At 39.4% G+C, this 19015-nt stretch overlaps 1 protein-coding gene across 1 annotated transcript; it reads right to left on the bottom strand.

The window, feature by feature from the left end:
- Positions 1 to 435: 435 nt before the first annotated feature.
- SPRY3 (sprouty RTK signaling antagonist 3) lies at positions 436 to 7643 on the bottom strand. The gene is made up of 2 exons (XM_054572230.1): positions 7594 to 7643; positions 436 to 2036 (listed from the first exon to the last, which is right to left on the bottom strand). Exon 2 carries the CDS (start codon positions 1931 to 1933, stop codon positions 1067 to 1069), a length of 867 nt encoding a protein of 288 aa, XP_054428205.1. The 5' UTR covers positions 1934 to 2036; positions 7594 to 7643; the 3' UTR covers positions 436 to 1066.
- Between the last annotated feature and the right edge of the window lie 11372 nt (positions 7644 to 19015).

Raw genomic sequence — 19015 nt, 5'->3', positions numbered from 1 at the left:
ATAAAGCACGTCTGCCTTTGGCACTTGGGTCAGACATACAAAGTTGTGAGCATCCTGATTGCCTATCCTACTCAGCATGCTAGTGGAATCTGTCAGTACTATAACTTTGTTATTGGAAAAGGGAGCAAAATTCCAACTAATCAAACCTGGAAATGTAAGATAATTTTGCTTCATATGCTCACAAACAGGTAAGTGTGGTTATGAGTACACACACACGTCAGGATATAGACTATTGCTAGTGATCACTTCATTACAGTAATCCATTTCCCCTAATAAAAATGAATAACTAGTATAGCATAGCAAAGTTTGGCGTTAAAGGAAACACCTACAGAAAAACAGCACTTTTGGACATGTTAGAGAGAGAAAGAGGGACAGGTAGAGAGAGACAAAGATAGATCAAACAAGATAGAAATACAGACAGAGAAAGGATTAGCCTGAGAGAAAGGGAGAGAAGGAGTAGAAAAGAAGGGATAGAGAAAGAAAAGAGGAAAAGTAAAAGTAGAGTGGGTGAGAATGAAGAGGGAAGGAGTACAGAACAAAGTAATGAAAGAAGAAGAGAGGATAAAGAGAGGACTAAAGAAGAGAAGGGCACTCAATGGGGAGAAGGGGTCAGATTCCCTGGAATATTGAATGTTGTTCCACATGGGCCTGTGAAAACCATCTGAGAAGAAAGCTTCCAAAGGCACTGTGGAAAGCAGAGGGATGCTCAGAGCCTGCATCGAGAGGCATTACATTGGGGAGCCCCTAAACCTCCACGTTGCTGGCTCTGTCAGTCCTCAGTGTTCAAATCTCATGCCTATATATCACCTGAATTTGCCATGACAGCCATAAGGGCTGAGATGGCAGCGTGCAAAAATGTTGAAGAGGAGTGGAATAGATACTGTGAGAAAGAACAAGGCATCCTGTACCAGGATGTACTTGGCCATTCCCCTGACACTGCAGGAACAAAATTGGCGAGGCCCTAACTTTGGCTACTTTACTCCTCCTTCCCCTCTTCAAAGATGAAGCCGATGCTTTGCTGATGGGGGCTAGAAGGAGAAAGCTCTAGATCCATTTTGTGGGAAGGTCATACAGACTTTTCCTGGGCCTTGGGGAAGGGCGCACTACCAGAAGAGATTTTTCTGCACACAGTGTTGGTGTGCCTCTTACAGCGGCAACCTGGTCGCCTGAGGCTATCATAGCCCTGCTGGCACAGATGGAGGCATCCACGGGTAGGCAGGTAGCAGCACAGGCAGGGTAAGAAGAGGGAGATGAGGCTCATGGCTGCCCAGCGGACAAAGCAAGAGCTAGGCCCACAGGAGCAGGGCTCATCAGCACAGTTGTCTTCATCATCAGTGGAGCAGTGGTAGAAGAGGCCCTTAACACAGCAGAGGCAAGTGCCATAATCGAGGAGGCTCTCAGCAGAGCAAAGGCAACGCTGGTTGCACAGCCAGCAGGAAGGGAGAGGGCGAGATGCTGTGCAGAGGACACATTTGCAGCGCCCACACTCCTCACAGATGAAGAGGTGCTCACTGGGGTGCCCTGCAGATTGCTCAGCTTCTCCCTTCAGAGCACCATCAGCCTTTGGGTAGGCCCCTGTTCCAGGCTGGGTTCGGATGATGGACTGGCCCGAAGGTGAGGGCGTAATGCTGGCCAAGAGCCTTTGGTCAGAGGCAGTGGTGCTATGAGACATTGAGCTGGCAATGCTAGATTGGCTCAGATGCTGAGGCAAGGGCTGCAATTGATGGCACTGGCTGAGACTGCGGGGGAGAGCAGTAGGCATGGTAGCCAAAGACCAATCAGATTTGTGGGTTTGCACAATAAGAGAAGGGCTTGAGAGGGCCTGTTTACAGGGGGCAGGAGGCCGTTCCACATAATCATTGCTAGCATGAGTAGAGCGCAGCTGTTCAATAGGCAGAATTTGTTGGAAATCATCTGTCACTGCAGCATCCATTTCGCCTTGATTCTTGAGTTCTGAGTGGTTTTGGGTCAGAGTGGCACTTATGGTGATAAAGAGCCCTTGTAGTTACATGGATGTTAGGGAACATCAGAAAATCCTAGGAGAGAAGGAATAGAAACGATTAATGAGAACACACAGGCATTAATACTTTGCAGGGAACCTGCAAAGCTCCCGCCCTATCACCACCACTACCTTCAATCACTTTGCAGTAGATTTCATGTTACACATTCACTCTGTAATTGACATCACCTACTTCTTTACAGGCAAGTCTGGTCTTCCCATCTAGACTATAAAGCACTTTGGGGGCAAATATCAGATCATTGATTTCTTTTGTATTCCATCATATGATGAGGGTCACAGGAGCAGCTATCTCATTCAGAAGTTTGCTAACAGAGAAATCTAGGCCTTGAGCATCAAATTTCTAATAAAAATGGACCTTAACTTCAAATGTAAAGGTCACTTCCTGAAGCAATGCTGATGTGCTGCTGATGTTCAAGAGAAAGCTTCAAATGTCTTCCATGGCAATTTGCTCATATATATACATACACACACATACATATATATATACATATATATATTCATATTCCTTTTATTGAAGTTTGTGATAAGCATAAATAAACATGTCAGAAAGGATATTGCTTGATTCATTGTATAAAGGCAAGCAAGTAAGATGCAATAATGGCAGAGATGTGGCAGAGACACAAAGGGCAGAGATTAGGCTATCTGTAGAATGATAGGAAAAAAAGAGCTTCAGTAGAGTGCAAGGATGCCAACACTAATCATCTTGCAGTTCTCCTCATCTTATAAGCTGATTTATCTTATTTAGGAGGTAATTCTTTCTAAATGGCAGTGTGCCTCCAGAATCGAACATTTTTATACATAGAAGTGACACTGGACCTGCAAGAACCATACAAGATGAGCCCTGAATTATTTTAAACATTACCCATAATTGTACCTATTACCACCCTAAGTCAAGTTTTTATTGATGGGATTTACTTGGCAGAATCTGCTTGGAATACTTTTCTCTATCTTTACCTTACACAACACAATAAACTGCCTTTCTTAAAGAGAAGAAATGTTCTTATACCAGATTTAAGCTAAGAAAGTATGTGCTTGTGTCTTTACTGTGCCACAATCAAGAAGAGTTGGTGTTGGTGGTTATTCCCTGAAGGATTTGATTGAGCTTAGTACTGATAATGGTGACCATAAGGAAAATATTGTACACATAGTAGATTAGTGTATTACACCACCTGGAAAACTGAACAGCCAAAAAGGTATACAAAGAAAACCTAAACACAAATCCAAGAGTTACCCTGAAGGCATTAGGACCTAGGAAACAACAGCATGAATAAAGTACATATTTGAAATCCATCAGATTTTCAAGCAGTCTCAAAATAGATTGATTACTCACACTACTGTATGAGATGGAAAGCCTGAATGAGTAATATAAATGAACAAGTGAGAGAGGAGAGTGCTTGATTAAGTTTCCATAAGCAAGCAAACACGACACTGAAATGTGCTCAAAGTTTAACAACAGGGTAAATAAGGATGCAGTTCACAAAGGACTCAGTGGTTAATAATATGACCAGATTCATTGTCTTTCAAAGCTATAGTCCCAGGCAAACCTGTGTAGCTGAATTTACATCTGTTCATTTTTTGAAAAGAGGATTTAATTTGGTTAAAAAATAACTTTTATGACATATCACATCAAAGAACCAGTCTGACCATAATTTCACGTTTTAGCTAGTTGTTTTGGTGTTATTTAACACATTACAGAGAATGCAGATAAACACTATGGACAGTCTGAGACTTGAATATCTACATAACTTTTGCCAACTAACTTGCTTTGTTTGGGCCACAGTTTCACTATCTATATAATTATAGGGATGGACTAAGCGATTTTGAAGGACTGTGTCCCGTTATTGTTTATGATTCTTTAACTACATAATTTGACAAAAGAATCTCTTCATCTACACCTTTTACATCTTCAGTCTTTGGGAATAAACTGAGCAGTATGCCCTTGTATATTTATTTGGGCATTCAAAAGCAAACTGTCTCTTTTATTTACTTGGAATCACAGCCCCCTGAAGCCTCCCACCTCTACCTTTGCTGTATCTTTATTAAGATTCATAATCTCAGAATTAGAAAATAACAGGTAGTTTTCATTTGAGCACCCAAATAAACAAGGACACATTGTTCAGTTGACATGCAGTGTATATGGATGTAGGAGCTTTGGATTGGGAAGGGTCTTTTGACAAACTTATAAACAATGGGTTTATTCTCCATTGATCAGATAAAAAATGTGGGGCTCTTCAGGTCCTTTACACTGTAAGAACAACATAAATGCTGGATATATTAGACTCATTCAGTTTCTCAAAGGAAACTAGATTCAAAACATATTGTAAATTCCAAGAATCAGTAGCTCAAAGGAAGGCACATTAGTTCTCAAAGCTACAGGAAACAATCATATGAGATTCCCGGGATGTCACTACGCATCTCAGGGACATGCTCAGAAGGTTGAAAGCTAAGTTTGGAGGAATATGGGTCATAATAGAAATGACTCAGAACCATGTTCAAAAGGGATCCTGTCTTGGCAGAAAAAGGGCATATAGTGTTTAGGTTAAGAAGGTGAATTTGGATATTGATTAGACTGCTGAAAGACTAGGAGTTGAGATGCTTGATTAGATGATTAAAGGAAGCTTTGGACATTGTTCTGGGATGATGAGGTACTACTGTCTTGATTATAGGCAAGGGAATTGATAGGATGAACTCAGAAGGTTTTTTCCTGCCTTGTAAAACCTTTTATTAGAATGGACTGTGAAAGATCCACAATACAGTGGGCAGTAGGACCTAGGTAAAATCAGGGTGTTGAGTAGGATAAAACTGGATTGGATGACAATAAATTGTTTGCCATTCTGGATGTGCTGAATCCAATCTGGCTAAGAGGATGAACTGAAATAGATACTGTAGGGGAAGGTAAGAGGGGAAAAAAAGTTGAGAAACAAATAGGCAAGAGACTGTTGCAGTATATAGATCAGATGAAAAACTGCTACTACATGCATGTTTATGATTTAGAAATCTACCCATTAAAGGGCCATTCACTGTGAGCAGCAACAGTTAAGAAACTGACTCTGTTGTTGGTCAATTCTACATTCTATTAAATGAGAGACAAAATATACATATCATATATTATTAAGTAGGAGCCAAGGTGATTAAAAGTCTTGGCTGCACATTGATGGGATCTAGTGATTTCTGTCACGTAGTACTTCTGCAGTAATGAATGATGCATTGTAAACCCACTCCCATCTCAGTCCCTCTAGCCAGGTGCTCATAACTTTCTCAACAGTTTTTCTATAGCCCTGAAATTTGCTATGTTCAACTTAAACAGAAATTTCTTTTCTTATGTCAATTTAGGGACTAGAAAACTAACCCATTCAAGAAACACTGTTAGTCGAAGAAAACTGTATTTTCTCCCTGGAACCTAAAATCTGCCATGTTGAGACTAAAGTTGAAAACTTTCCTATCTAAAGCCTTCTATGCTAACACCTTAAGACAGTTCTGATTTCTATGATAAACCCTTTCTGATACAATATGACTCAATCTCGATTTCAAAGAAGAGGGGGAAAGAGAAGAAGGAGAGCCTGGCTCCTGTGTTCTCCCACTCCCATGGGTTCAATGCTGTTTTGTACCTTACTGTTTAACGGCTCTGGGGTGTGTTGCTTTTTTCTGTGCTCTGCTCTTATATACACTCCTTCTCAGAATAACTGAAAGCAAACATAGGGGGATTCTACTTTGGCTTTATATGTTTTCTTAGTTCTACTGTTCCAAAGTCTGCTCTCTAAAAATCCCTCTCTGTGCAAAAGCATTTGCATCTCTATCACAGCACTCCCCCCCTTACAAATACCAAGTTGTATATAGTTTACATTACTAACCTCTCAGCCACTGACTGGGCCTCCCTCCTACCGCATACATCTTGCTGGAGCTGCCAGGTTCTCACCACATTTAACTCTTAACTTGTCACTTTGCTACCCTAGTCCTATTCATTACTTTAATAGTTTCATTAAGAATCATAGCAATTTATTTCAAACCAGGGAGTCTTGCAGTTTGAGGATCTGGCATTTTTAAAGATCTAGGTGTTTTAGTGATGAGAAATACAGGAAAAAATTGTAATATCAAATGAATTCACACACTTCTAATCTGTAAGAAAATGATAGTTGTTCATTTAAGTAGCAGAAATCTTTCTTTGAATCCCAAGTCATTTTATAGGAGACAAGAAACAAGTTCTAGACCTGACTTTAGCTCTACTTTGCTCTGTGACTATGGGCAAGTGACTTTTTTTTTCCAGGCCTTAGTTTCTTCATCTGCAAAACGAAGGGATATGAAAGGAAGATTTTAAAAGCCCCTTCTTGCCCTGATGCTCTAAATATTTTATGCTGGGTTCTTAGGTTGCATTTCTGTCTCAAAGTTCTTTCATAAAGAATTAGTGTCCTTTTTAAAAAATTATTTACTTTCTCATTATTCAACTCTCAACCCTGAATAAAATACCTCTAAATCCAAGTCACTGAGGTCACTATCTAGATAATATCACAGCTAGAGAGGCCAAGAAATAGAACACGCAAAATGTGTAGAATATTACAATAAAGTCTTAGTAAATGTTTATATAGAGGTACACAGGAAAGGACTAATACTTTCTTCTGCATAAACTGCTAGCCTCAACCTTATTTGCATGTATGTATGCTGCTAACTTTTTGAAAAAACACAATTTAACACCTGGTATATCTAAATTCATGTGATAGCCCATTATGTTTCAGTGAAGTTTTAATGTACTCAGAAAAGCAACAGTAGTTTGCAATTCAAAATAGATTTTCTCTTTAAGAGTTCAAGGACTGTTTTCTGTTCATCCAACTCAGTTTGCAGCATGCAAAGGTGAATGATAATTATAATTAGAAGAATAGAAAGGAGTGTAAATCACTGCCTTAGGTTCTATCAAATGCCTACTAGCTAACTAGACATGTTCACAGGTTCTCACTTTTGACAAAATTTCCATATGCCACATAGAGAGACATGTGCACATACACCCAGGCATGGATCCAGAGATTTCTAAATCACTGCTCTGACTCAATGTAAGTAGGGGGTTATGCCGTGTCAGCTTGCGCCATTTCTACCCAGGGCAAGGTGATGTGATGAAATCTGAACGATGCACAGCCCAGACTTGTGAGCCAATAGCTGACTAGCCCCACGCTGACAAGATACCCGCTGGGCAGCCAGACTGGCCTCAGCATGGGCTCTCCCTACATCCTCAGTTTGCATGGTTAGGCTGCGCTATAAGGGGCTTTAGGCAAGCACTAAAATGCATTGAAAGGTCAACAACAGGCTAGAAATGAAATTGACATTTGGCTAAAAAAACGTTACTTTGAAATTTAATTTTGATTTATAAATATCCAACACGAATAGTGTTCTGCAAGGGCTGATTCATTTAAATCTCATTTAAATGGTTTTCATTTCATTTTACCCACGCGCTTGCGTTTGTGCGCGTGCACACAAGCGCGCACACACATACACACGAACACACACACAGACGATGGCTGGAATGAATGGCAATCTGTGCATAGAAAGAATTTTGGGGTCCTTAAGAGCTAATCTGTATGGCTTACCTTGAGGAAAGGATCTATCCATTCTGAGAAAAGCAGAAGAATTAATGCCCCATCTGGCTCAAAGGACCTCTTCTCCTGAGTCTTTAGGTTTCTCCACCTCTTTTCAGAAAGTCTTGAATGAAAACTCCTTCACCGGCAGTGGAGCCAGAAACAGAGATAGTTCTGTCTCGGTCTTTCTGACACAGCAGAGAAAACGGAAAGGAAAAAAAAAAACGGTGGTGGGGGAAGGAGAGTCAGACCTGTAGTGGCAGATACTTTGTATAGGTTTCCTTGCAGACCTAAATCTTCATGCACGTATTCCCAAAGAAAGCTCAGCAGGGTAAGTTGTTCACCTCCTCCTCCTCTTCTTTCTCCTCCTCCTTCTCCTATTTCTCCTCCCCCTCCTCCTCCGCCTCTTTCTCCTCCCCCTTCTCCCCCTCCTCCTCTTTCTTTTTCCCCTCCTCCTCTTTCTTTTCCCCCTCCTCCTCCGCGTTTTCCTTCCCCTCCTCTCCCCTCCCCCTTCCCTCCTCCCCTTCCTCCTCCTTTACCTCCTCCCCCTCCTTTTTTGCCTCCGCCTCCACCTCCGCCTCTGTCTCCTCCAATCTGACAGATGAACCGAAGCAGCAGATACTGCAGTTGTAGACACAGGGTATCTAAACAGAGCAATAGATACCGATAGTGTGTGATTATTTATTTAGCTCAGGGTGTGTTGGTATATAATCTGCAGAGAGAGGGGGGAGAAGGGAGAGATTGCAGCGTATTCACCTCAGCTAGCTGGCTGTTTTGTGAATGTAGGTGATTTCTGGAGGTCTTGTGAATGGGTTATAGGGGAGGATGGGAGAGAAGGGATTTATTGCTCCTTGTTATAATTTCCTTCTCTCCCTCTCTCTGTGTCGTTTGTTTTCCCGGAGCTGTAGCTCTTAATGCTTGGCTAAGTGGCGTCATCCAGTTGAATTGAATCGACCCATTAGAACTCCCCATAGGAATCTCTGTATCCGGTCCCTGGGTAATGACTGAAACAGAATTTAAAGGGGAATGGGGGCGGGGCGGGGAGTAACATTTTAAGGAGGCTTTATTTAAATATCTCTGCCAACCACAGTCCTACCAAGCCACTCAGCCCTTGCTGGGTGATTGCAGCTTCAATCAGATGGAGACAGAGCTTCTCCTTTGTTTAAAGGTTTCTCCCACCTCTTTTCTACATTCGTTCCCACTTTTTCAGCATTAATAATGATTATCCATCCATCATCCATTGGGAAACCATTAACCAGCCTACTGTTCCTTTCTGCCTTTAGAATATCATATATTCAACAAATATTTTTTGAATGCCTTCCTTTGTGCTAGATGTTGTTGATTCAATAATGAAGACAGAATTCCTGCTTCTAGTGAGCCTTCTTGGGACTGCCAAGCATCTGAAAATAAAGTAGCTTTGGACATTCTCTCTTAAATCAAAGGACGAAGTTTTCTGTAAATTATCCTCTGTTCACTATTAAATTCAGTAGGAAGGGATCTTCCTTCTGGGCATCCAGACAGAAGCACTTGGATGAAAACAAGCCTTATATTTAAAATAAAAGGATCTGATTTCAAGTCCTGCTTCAATGGACAAGTAGCAGGAGCTTGACCATCAACATTCTTAGGATGCTTTGGTTATCCCATCGATAAAATTGAGAACGTAAATGGTGACAGTTAAGAGTAAAACAAACCTGTGAGTCAGGAAACTCAGATTCTTAATCTTACTCTAATTCCCTGTGTGACCTTTGCAATTTACTTTACCTCTAGTGCTTCAGTTTCCGCATTTACATGAGGTGATCTGATTAGGTAATTGTAAAGATAACTTCTAGCTCTGACATTCTATTTACACCTTCTCAAGAGGGTAAAGAAAACATGAGATTAAAAACATGAATGCTTGTGTAGGTCTGCATGCACAAGTGAGTACGTATGTGTCAATGTTGTTTCAAACTGTTCTGTTGATATGTGTGTGGGTGTGTATATATACATATATATTATATATATATGTATATATAATTTCTAAACAAATTCAGATCTTTTTTCAGTCAATTTCCAGAGTAAAAAGATTTTCCTTTGTAAATTTTTCTCTTTTGTGGCTCAAACCTCTGCCTTACTCTTAACACTGAGTTGAGTTTATCAAGGCCATGAAAGCCAATAAAGCTAATCTGTAAATTCATCCATAGAAGAGGATAGATTTATTGATATATTCATTCACCCATTTTAATGGGTACTTATTGCACATCTACGTTATACAAGCACTGTACTTACTGGATTCAAGTCACACAGATCAGGGTTCAAAGTTTTGTTTCTCATTTTATGAGCTATCTGACTAGGCAACTCAGTTCATCACTCTGGGCTTGTTTCTTAATCTTTAAAATGGAGGTACCTACATCACAGGATTGTGCTGTTTCCTGTAAAATGAATAAAGTCTTGCATTTAAAAGGTATATCATGTGTCTGAAATATAGTAAGTGCATAATGAACCGTAGATGTTAAGATTAAGAAATTTTTCTCACCCAAATGAGACCCATAGGAGAGGCAAGAGATAATTTCAATTTGAAATCCTTTTATTTTTCAAAGTCCAGCTTTAAATTGGAACAGATATATGCCAAATATATCTTCCTTAAATCTGGCTTATTTTCACATTTTATTCTTATGTTCAAAAACTAACTTCTAATTTCTAGAGCACTAAGTCTAAGTTATTCTGATAGTCAATCATGTTATTCTTCAACTCTGTACATTCTACTTCTCTCCTTTTAACATAGGACAGGTTGAATGTTTCAATAAACACCTGTACTTTTTTTTATCTCTGTTTGGGCATCTGCAGATGCAAAAAGCTGACTGCTCTACTCCACTTCATATAGGGGAGGTGATCATCTGTGGATTTTGGTATCTGCAGGGTTCCAGGAATCAAGACCTCCATGGATACTGAGGGACAACTTAAGTTTTGGGGGAGACACAAATTATATGTGGATTTTCAACTGTGCAGGGGGTCAATGTGTTGTTCAAGTGTCAACTGTATAATAACTATATATTTTTAATTAATATTTAATTAATAAATGAATCCTTGCTCTGAAAGAGCTCATAATTTAGTAGGGAAGATGACAAATACACAAATATAATAAAGGATAAGTGCTATGGAAAGGAGCAAAGAGGAAATACACCTAATCCAGTATTGAGGGGGTTATGAAATGCTCCCTAGAAACGGTGATATTGAAATATAAAGGATGACAGGATCAACTGCAAAAAGGACTATCACTGAATCTCCCAAACTCAGTATAATGCCTGGTGCAGAAAAGATTCTCAGAAAATATTTGATAGATAAATGAATGAATAAAAACTATTGCAAACAGAGATAACAGAATGAACAAAGACACAAAGATGTGAAAACGTTTTATAAACCATACTAAGAGGGTACCCTACACTCATAGCCTTAACAAGAGCAGAAATTTTCTCTAGAAGGCACCACCCACATGTTTTATACATATTCCTGGAATGTACTAAGCTTATTTAGGTTTCCTAAATTGTAGCAAGTGGAAATAGATTATACATGAAAAACCAACTGTGTATGATATAGTCCAAGTCAGTGTCTAAAATAATCATTATCAGAACCTTCATCGACAAACTGAATCAAATATCACATTCTCTCAGCCTATATTAATAACCAATCCTCTCTATTTTTCTGCATAAAACACATATTCTGCACAAATTCTGAAAATATTTCCTCATTCTCTTTTTCCCAGAATAGAGTCCAAATCCATTTGAGAGCCTGTAAGTTCCTGTATGAGACCAGTTCTATCCATACTCTACTTAAGTCAAGAGGAGCTCTTTAGAAGTGTCAGGTGAAAAGCTGACCATGGGCATCCTGATTCAGCAGTGGTGATGCCAGAAGAAGTAAGCAATGCTAAGGAAATATAGTTTCTTAACCAAAAAACCTATGAGGATGGTGATAGTTATTTTATTTTCCACAGATGCTTGCAAACAAATGTAGGAGTAATATCACCAATAATAAGAAAATGGCATAGAAAAGTCAGAGAGAAAACAATGACCTGGGAGAGTATAGAACTGTAGGATGGTGGGACAATGAGGTCCTGTGTAAAGAAAACTGAACTAAGAGTAAGAAAATGTAAATTCCAGTATCCCAACCGGCTGTGTGGGTTTGGAAGGTCTCTAGACCCTATTTTCTCATTTGTAACATAGTATACTTAATTCAATAAAACAAACATATACTGAGTACCTACTTAATGTCAGGCAATATACTTGATGTAAAGAAAGACACAGAGCCCTAGCTGGTGTGGCTCAGTGGACTGATCTCCAGCCTGCAAACCAAAGAGTTGCCAGTTCAATTCCTAGTCAGGGCACGTGCCTGGGTTGCAGGCCAGGTCCCCAGCAGGGGACACACGAAGCACAACCACACATTGATGTTTCTCTGCCTCTCTTTCTCCCTCCCTTCCCCAATAAAATCTTTAAAAAAATGAAAGACAGAGATGAATGTGACACAATAAGCTATACAGTAGGCCCTTAATACATACTAATTGAATGAATAAATGAGTGGTCTTATCCTTTCATTACTCAGTCTAATACAAATAAATACATAAACTGCAATACAATCTATCACTAAATCAGCTGAGAGATAATTGTGGCCTGAATCAAGATAGGGACTGTGTGGATGAAGAAAAGTGGATGATTAGTAGAATATAGAATAAACAATACTTAGTGACTTATTAGATGTAGGTTATTAATTGTGTCATTTTCTGAAATATGAAGGGAACATTTAAAATCTTTGAGTACTTTGGGTTTGAGATGCCCATGTAATATTTAAATGGTAATCTAGGAAATGGTATATACAGGTTTTGAGCTTCAAAGAGATTATGGATCAAGAATAGAAATATGGGCACTTGTAATGTACAGATTTAGGTCATGCGAATGGATGAGCCTAACCAGAGATAGTGTAGAAAGTCTGAGTGACAGAAAGGTAGAGACTAAACAAAGAACAGGTATGAATGACCCATGGACATGGACAACAGTGTGGGAACTGACTGTGGGATTGGGGGAGGTGTGGGATGGATGGAAGAGGGCAAGGTGGGAAAATCCGGACAGCTGTAATAGAATGACAATAAAAAAAATGATAAAAAAGAAAGGTAGAGCCACAGATATTTAATAGATTGGGAGGAATGAAGTCTATATATAAGACTGAGAAGGAATGACCAGAATGAAGTCAGGAGAATGATGGGTATGTGGTGCCTGGCAGCTAAGGAAGTAAAATTTGAAGTTGAATGATCAACTATCGATTCCAACAGAGTGGTCAAGTGAGGTGCATAAAGTATATAAAGTATCTACTGGTTTGGCAATTTGGAGATTACTAGTAAATTTGGTGGAGATACATGTATCTTTCAAGGAGTGATTCTCAACCAGGGCTACACATCAGCATCATATGTGGAACTTTGTCAATGTACATATAGCTAAGCCTCACTTCCAGAGATTCTTATTCAGGAGATGTTGGGTGAGACCCAGATAATCTGCATTTTCAGAGTCCCACATGGCACTTGAATGTACCATGCTTCCCCTTACCTCTAGACTCATTACAAACACTATTGTCCTTGCCTGGAGTAATGGAAACTCCCAAGTCTACAACTCTGGTCCAGACCTCCTAGCTTAACACTAAACCCAAATATCCAACAGCAAGTCAGGCATTCCCACCAATTCTTCATTTAATACATCAAAGGTAATGTAGGGTAAAAGGGATTGCTATTTTATGTATAGTGGTTATGGAAATTCTCTCTCATTGGTGACATTTAAGCTGAGTTTTGAATAAAGTGAGAAAATAAGCCATTCAGCTAAATGGGGACAGGACAGCACTCCCACATGTAGTGAACAGCATATACCAATAGCTGAGGCCAGAATGTGCTTGGTATGTTCTAGAAAGAGCAAGGAGACCAGCATGCCTAGAGTGGAAGGAGTGAGGGGAGACTGGTAGCAAATAAAACCAGAGAGGTAGCAGAGGGCTGGTCATATGGAGTCTAGCAAACCATGTTGAAGATTTTGCATTTTGAGAAGATATTGTAGATTTTTGTCTAGAGGAGTGATACAGTATGACTTGTAATTTTAAAAAAGATCACTCTGGCTGCCCTATGGAGTATATATTTAGGAGAGGGACTTAGGGTGGAAACAGAGAGAGTAATTAGGAGGTTATTGCAGCAGTTCATGTGAGAGAGGACTAACAGCAGAAGTGATGAGAAGGTGGAATTGGAAGTTAGAATTCTGGAACACTGATTTTATTTTCTTCCATCAAAATACCTGGGTTATTTTTTAAATATTTTCTTCCATGTCAGTAAAAGGCATTGCCTTTTTTTCCCAACACAAAGTGTGTGTGTGTGTGTGTGTGTGTGTGTGTGTGTGTGTGTGTATCTAAATATCTTTTTCCCCTAATGTATACTGACTTTGGCCTGTCTGCATGCCCTAAGTTACACAAGCATACCATCTCTACACAATTTACCTCTATACTACTTATAGTGTGCTTCAAGTACATCTTTTTAATATTGTCTGCTACACTTCCTGTTGGGCCCCTGTGTCCACATTCATGTACCAAAAGTGTACCATGGAGGTGATGAATATTTTATTAAGCACCTGGCCACATGGTGTTTAGGTTCTGGTGTTTACTTAGCAGAATACTTCCCTGCTTTACATATATACCAACATACCCTTCACTTTCTTCAGCGATGTAACTTTTTTCTCCACATTTAATGAGAAGTTTTAAAACTCAGCAATGTAGTAAAGAGACAAAGCAGGTCAAGTGCTTGGGAATGGCAGGATCTTTGAGGTCACTGATGTACCCATGTTCTGCACTCCCTTACAAGGGAAGACAGCCTGCTACAGGTGACAACAGCATAGAGGATTACATTCGGTACTGGGAGAAGTTTATTTTCAGAACTGACATCCTACCCAGTACTAAATATAGCCAGTCTCTTCCTTTCAAACAAGGGTTTCTTTTCTCTTAAACTTCAATAAAGCTCTTAGCTCTGTATTACAAAGTCAGTCTCCCTCCCTCCCACCTTCATCCCCACCCCTCTTCACTACCTTTATGAAACTTATTATTGTTATACTCCCTCTCCCCAACCACCTACTTTCCTCTCCCTGGCCTCCTTGGTTTCTTCTCCTTCTAAATTTCTCCTCTTTCCTATTTCTTTACTCTGAATTATTTCTTTTTTTTTTAATCCTCACTCAAGGACATTTTTTTCATTACTTTGAGAGAGAGAGAAGCATCAATCAGTTGCCTCCTGTAGCACACAGACTTAACATCGTATGCATCGGGACCAGGGATTGTATGTGCCTGGACCAGGGATCAAACCTGCAATCTAGGCATGTGTCCTGACCTGAAAGCAAATACGCAACCTGAGCCACACCAGCCAGGGCTCTCCTCTGATTCCTTTGCTAATTCCTCTAGGCAGTTTTCTCTTGATGTCCCCAATTTTTAAAAAGATAATCTCTTAGGAATCCCCACCCCAATAGGTCAAGGGAATACAGGTGCCCTCAGACTAAAGTGAAATATTTTACTTATTTTTAAGTCTTCCTAGGCTGGAGATAACTATGTCTGTCTCCTTATGTGCCAACTGACTGTCATGTAATATTAATGGCATGCTAGCTTTTATTGAGCATTAACACTGTATTTTTTATTGTTTTTCAATTACAATTGTCCCTATTTTTCCCCCATTATTCTCCACCGCCCTACCCACCCCCCACTGCCATTTCACCTAGAAATTCCACAACTGGGATTATACCCTAATAATCCTGAATCACTAATTCAAAAGAACCTATGCACCCCTATGTTCATAGCAGCATTATCTACAATAGTCAAGTGCTGGAAACAGCCTAAGTGCCCATCAGTAAATGAGTGGATCAAAAAACTGGTACATTTACACAATGGAATACTATGCAGCAGAGAGAAGGAACACTGTATTTGTCTAAGTACTTTATACATATAACTCTAATAAAAAAAAGAAAAACTTTCCAAGTAAGGCACTATAATCATCCTCATTTTAGGATGGGACAACTGGGGCCACGAGAGGTAGCCATAAGTTACCTTATGTCAAACAGTGAATATATGTCATATATGGAATTTTAATCTAGGCAGTCTGACTCCAGAGCTTACACCCTTAACTCCGTTGCCATACTACTTCTCTATATTAGAATTAGTGTCTATTGTAAGCTTATTAAATAAAGTCTTTTGAACAAATGGTGCTGAGACAACTGGATAGCTACAGGGAAAAAGATAAAGTTGGACCTCTACTTCAAACCACACACACAAAGTAAATCAAAATGAGCTAAAGCTACAAATATATGAGCTATATGAGCTAATTCTTTAAAGATAGGATAGGAGTAAAACTTTGTGACCTGGGATTAGGCAAGTCCTTCTTAGATACAATAACAAAAGCACAATGACAAGAGAAAAAATAGATAAATTATACTTCAAAATCAAAACCTTTTTGCTGCCAAACATATCAACAAAGTGAAAATACAATGAACAGAAAGGAAAAAAATGTTTACAAGTCACCTATCTGATAAGGAACTTGTATCTATAATAGATAAAGAAATCTTTCAACTCAACAATAACAAAAAAACAAACAACTGAATTGAAAAGTGGGCAAAGGATTTGAATAAACACTTATCCAAATAAGGCATACAAATGGCCAATGTGTGTATGCAAAGATGCTCAACATCATTAGTTATCATGAAAATGCAAAGCAAAATACAGTTAGATACCACTTCACACCTGCTGGGACAGCTAAAATCCAAAAAACAGAATAACAAGTGTCGACAAGTATATGGAGAAACTGAAAGCCTCATATACTGCTGGCAAGATGATAAAATGGCATAGCCACTTTGTAAAAGGGTGCAGCCACTTTGGACAGCAGTTTGAAAGTCCTTCAAAATGTTAAACATGAAATTACAACATTATTTGGCAATTCCATTCCAAAATACATATCTAAAAGAATTGAAAACATATGATCACACAAAAGCCTGTACACTAATAATTATAACAGCATTATTTGGAATAGCCGAAAGTAAGAAACAACCAAAACGTCTACCATCCTGATGATTAGATCGATAAAATTTTGTCTAGCCATACAATGAAATATTACTCAGCCATGAAAAGGAATGAAGTATCAATTCATGCTACAACATGGATGAGCCTTGAAAACATCACAAAAGTGAAAGAAGCCAGACACAAAAGGCCACATTATTGTATAATTCCATTTATATGAAATGTCAAGAATTGGAAAATCCATAAAGACAGGAAGTAGATTAGTGAATTCAGGGACTGGAGAGAACAGAACATTGGGAGTGGTTTCTTTGTGGGTTGATAAAAGTGTTCTAGTATTAGATAGTTATGATAATTGTATAATTCTGTGAACAAATGAAAAACTACTGAATTGTTCACTTAAAATGGGTGAGTCTTTTTATATGTGAATTATATATCAATACAAATATTTTTTTAAAGAATATATTTGGGAGTCTCTTTGGTCCTCATAAAAATAGACTCCTGATCCCCCAAGATGGGGGAGGAGTGAGTGGAAGTCATACTAACTTCCTCCCAGGAACAATCAGGAATTACAACTAAATTGTGGATAAATCACCCAGAACAAACAACTGTACAATAGCGAGAGAGAAGCCTTACAACCTTGGACAGACAGAAAAATAAGTGTTCCCACAACCTGACTGGTAGGGCGAGTGGTGGAAACGTGACAGGATTGGCTGGGCACGCACAAGCAACAGCACCAGAGGGATAATTAAGCAGCCAGTTGGATCCCCTTGAGAAGTGTGGGGTCTAAAAAAAATAAACCCTAAGCTGGGACCTCTAGTTTAGAGCACCAGAGCCCAAAAAAGTACACAGATAACAACCAGCAGAGAAAAGTGGCAGGGTTGCTCTCTGCCAGAGACAGATGGCTAGAGACACAAAGCCCTGTTTAAAGGCCCAATGCACAAATTTTCATTTGCAGCCACTTACCCTGGGTTCCAGCAGGGGAAGGCAGAGTGGGCTAGAGACGCTTGAGGAGAGACTGGGGACAGAGGTTTTGGGAAGACAACTAAGAGAGTAGCAGCCAAGATCACTGTGCTGAGTAACTCCCCATACTGTAGCAGCCACTGTGCTCAGGCAGACCACTCCCCTCCCAGTGGCAGTAGCATGAGGGGACACAATAGCCCTGACCCCAGGAGGGATTCTGCCCCACCCTGTGGTGCCTACGCCTGTCTGCTGAGGGCAGAGTGACTGGATTAACAACAGGAGGAGTCATCCACAGACAATAGGTCCCTGGTAGTCTCGAACAGGCTGCCTAAGGTCAGAAAGGGTCAACATCTGACATCACCAGAGGTGGGTCCAGAAAGAAAAAACAGTGGTAAATACTAGATGCTACTGAGAAAAATCCACCATGGTCTTCTCTATGATGTGTGATATTTTCTTTCCTGCATAGCTTTTTAACACTCATTTCTTTTCTTTTTATTTTTTATTGTTTCTTTTTATAATTTATAAATCATGTTTATTCTATTACAGTTGTCTCAGTTTTTACCCCTTTATCCACCTCCACCCATCTCACTCCATCCCCCATCCCAACAGTCAATTCCCACTCTGTTGTCCATGTCCATGGGTCATTCATACATGTTCTTTGTCTAGTCCCTTCCCCTTCTTTCCACCATTGTCTTCTTTCCTCATCCCCTCTGCTCACTTTCAGTCTGCTTCATGTTTCCATGCCTGTGGTTTATTTTGTTCGTTAGTTTATTTTGTTGAATAGAGTCCACTTATAGGTGAGATCATATGGTATTTGTCTTTCACCACCTGGCTTATTTCACTTAGCTTACTATTCTCCAGTTCCATCCATGTTGTTGCAAAAGGCAGGAGTTCCATCTTTCTCTCTCTCTCTTTCTTTCTTAAATGCAGATTGATTTTATTTATTTTTTAGATGTGAAAGTTAATTTTAAATATTAAACAATTTAAAACCATTATAAAGTCTCAGCAATTATTTTTTTTAATTTTTATTTTTTATTACTATTTTTTAAATTTATTTTTTCAAGTATATTTGTCTCTGCCTACCCCCCACCACTTTCCCTTGCCCCCTCCCTCCTTCCCTCCCTCAGCTCTTTCCCTTTGGTTTTGTCCATGAGTCTTTGCTATATGTTCCTTGTAAAGTCTCAGCAATTAAACCAACATGACACCAGCACAGAAATAATCAGGTAGATCCATGAAATATAATGAGCATTCTAGAGACAAACATATATATCTGTCTAACAATATAATATATGATTAAGTTGATATTTCAAATCAATGGGGAAAATAAGGCTTTTTCAACAAGTAAAGTGCATGGACCACTATTACTTGAAATACAACAAATATAGAGCCCTACTTCACACATTATACAAGAAATATTCAGGAGAGTTAAAAATCA

The sequence above is a fragment of the Pteronotus mesoamericanus genome, unplaced genomic scaffold (genome assembly GCF_021234165.1).
Source record: "Pteronotus mesoamericanus isolate MK-2021 breed Mesoamerican mustached bat unplaced genomic scaffold, CSHL_Meso_final contig_226, whole genome shotgun sequence".
Classification (NCBI taxonomy): domain Eukaryota; kingdom Metazoa; phylum Chordata; class Mammalia; order Chiroptera; family Mormoopidae; genus Pteronotus; species Pteronotus mesoamericanus.
This window is presented reverse-complemented; position numbering and strand designations above follow the sequence as displayed.

Bases quoted from the DNA above. Each gene is read 5' to 3' on its own strand.
- SPRY3 (XM_054572230.1), bottom strand. From the start codon at position 1,933: ATGGATGCTGCAGTGACAGATGATTTCCAACAAATTCTGCCTATTGAA.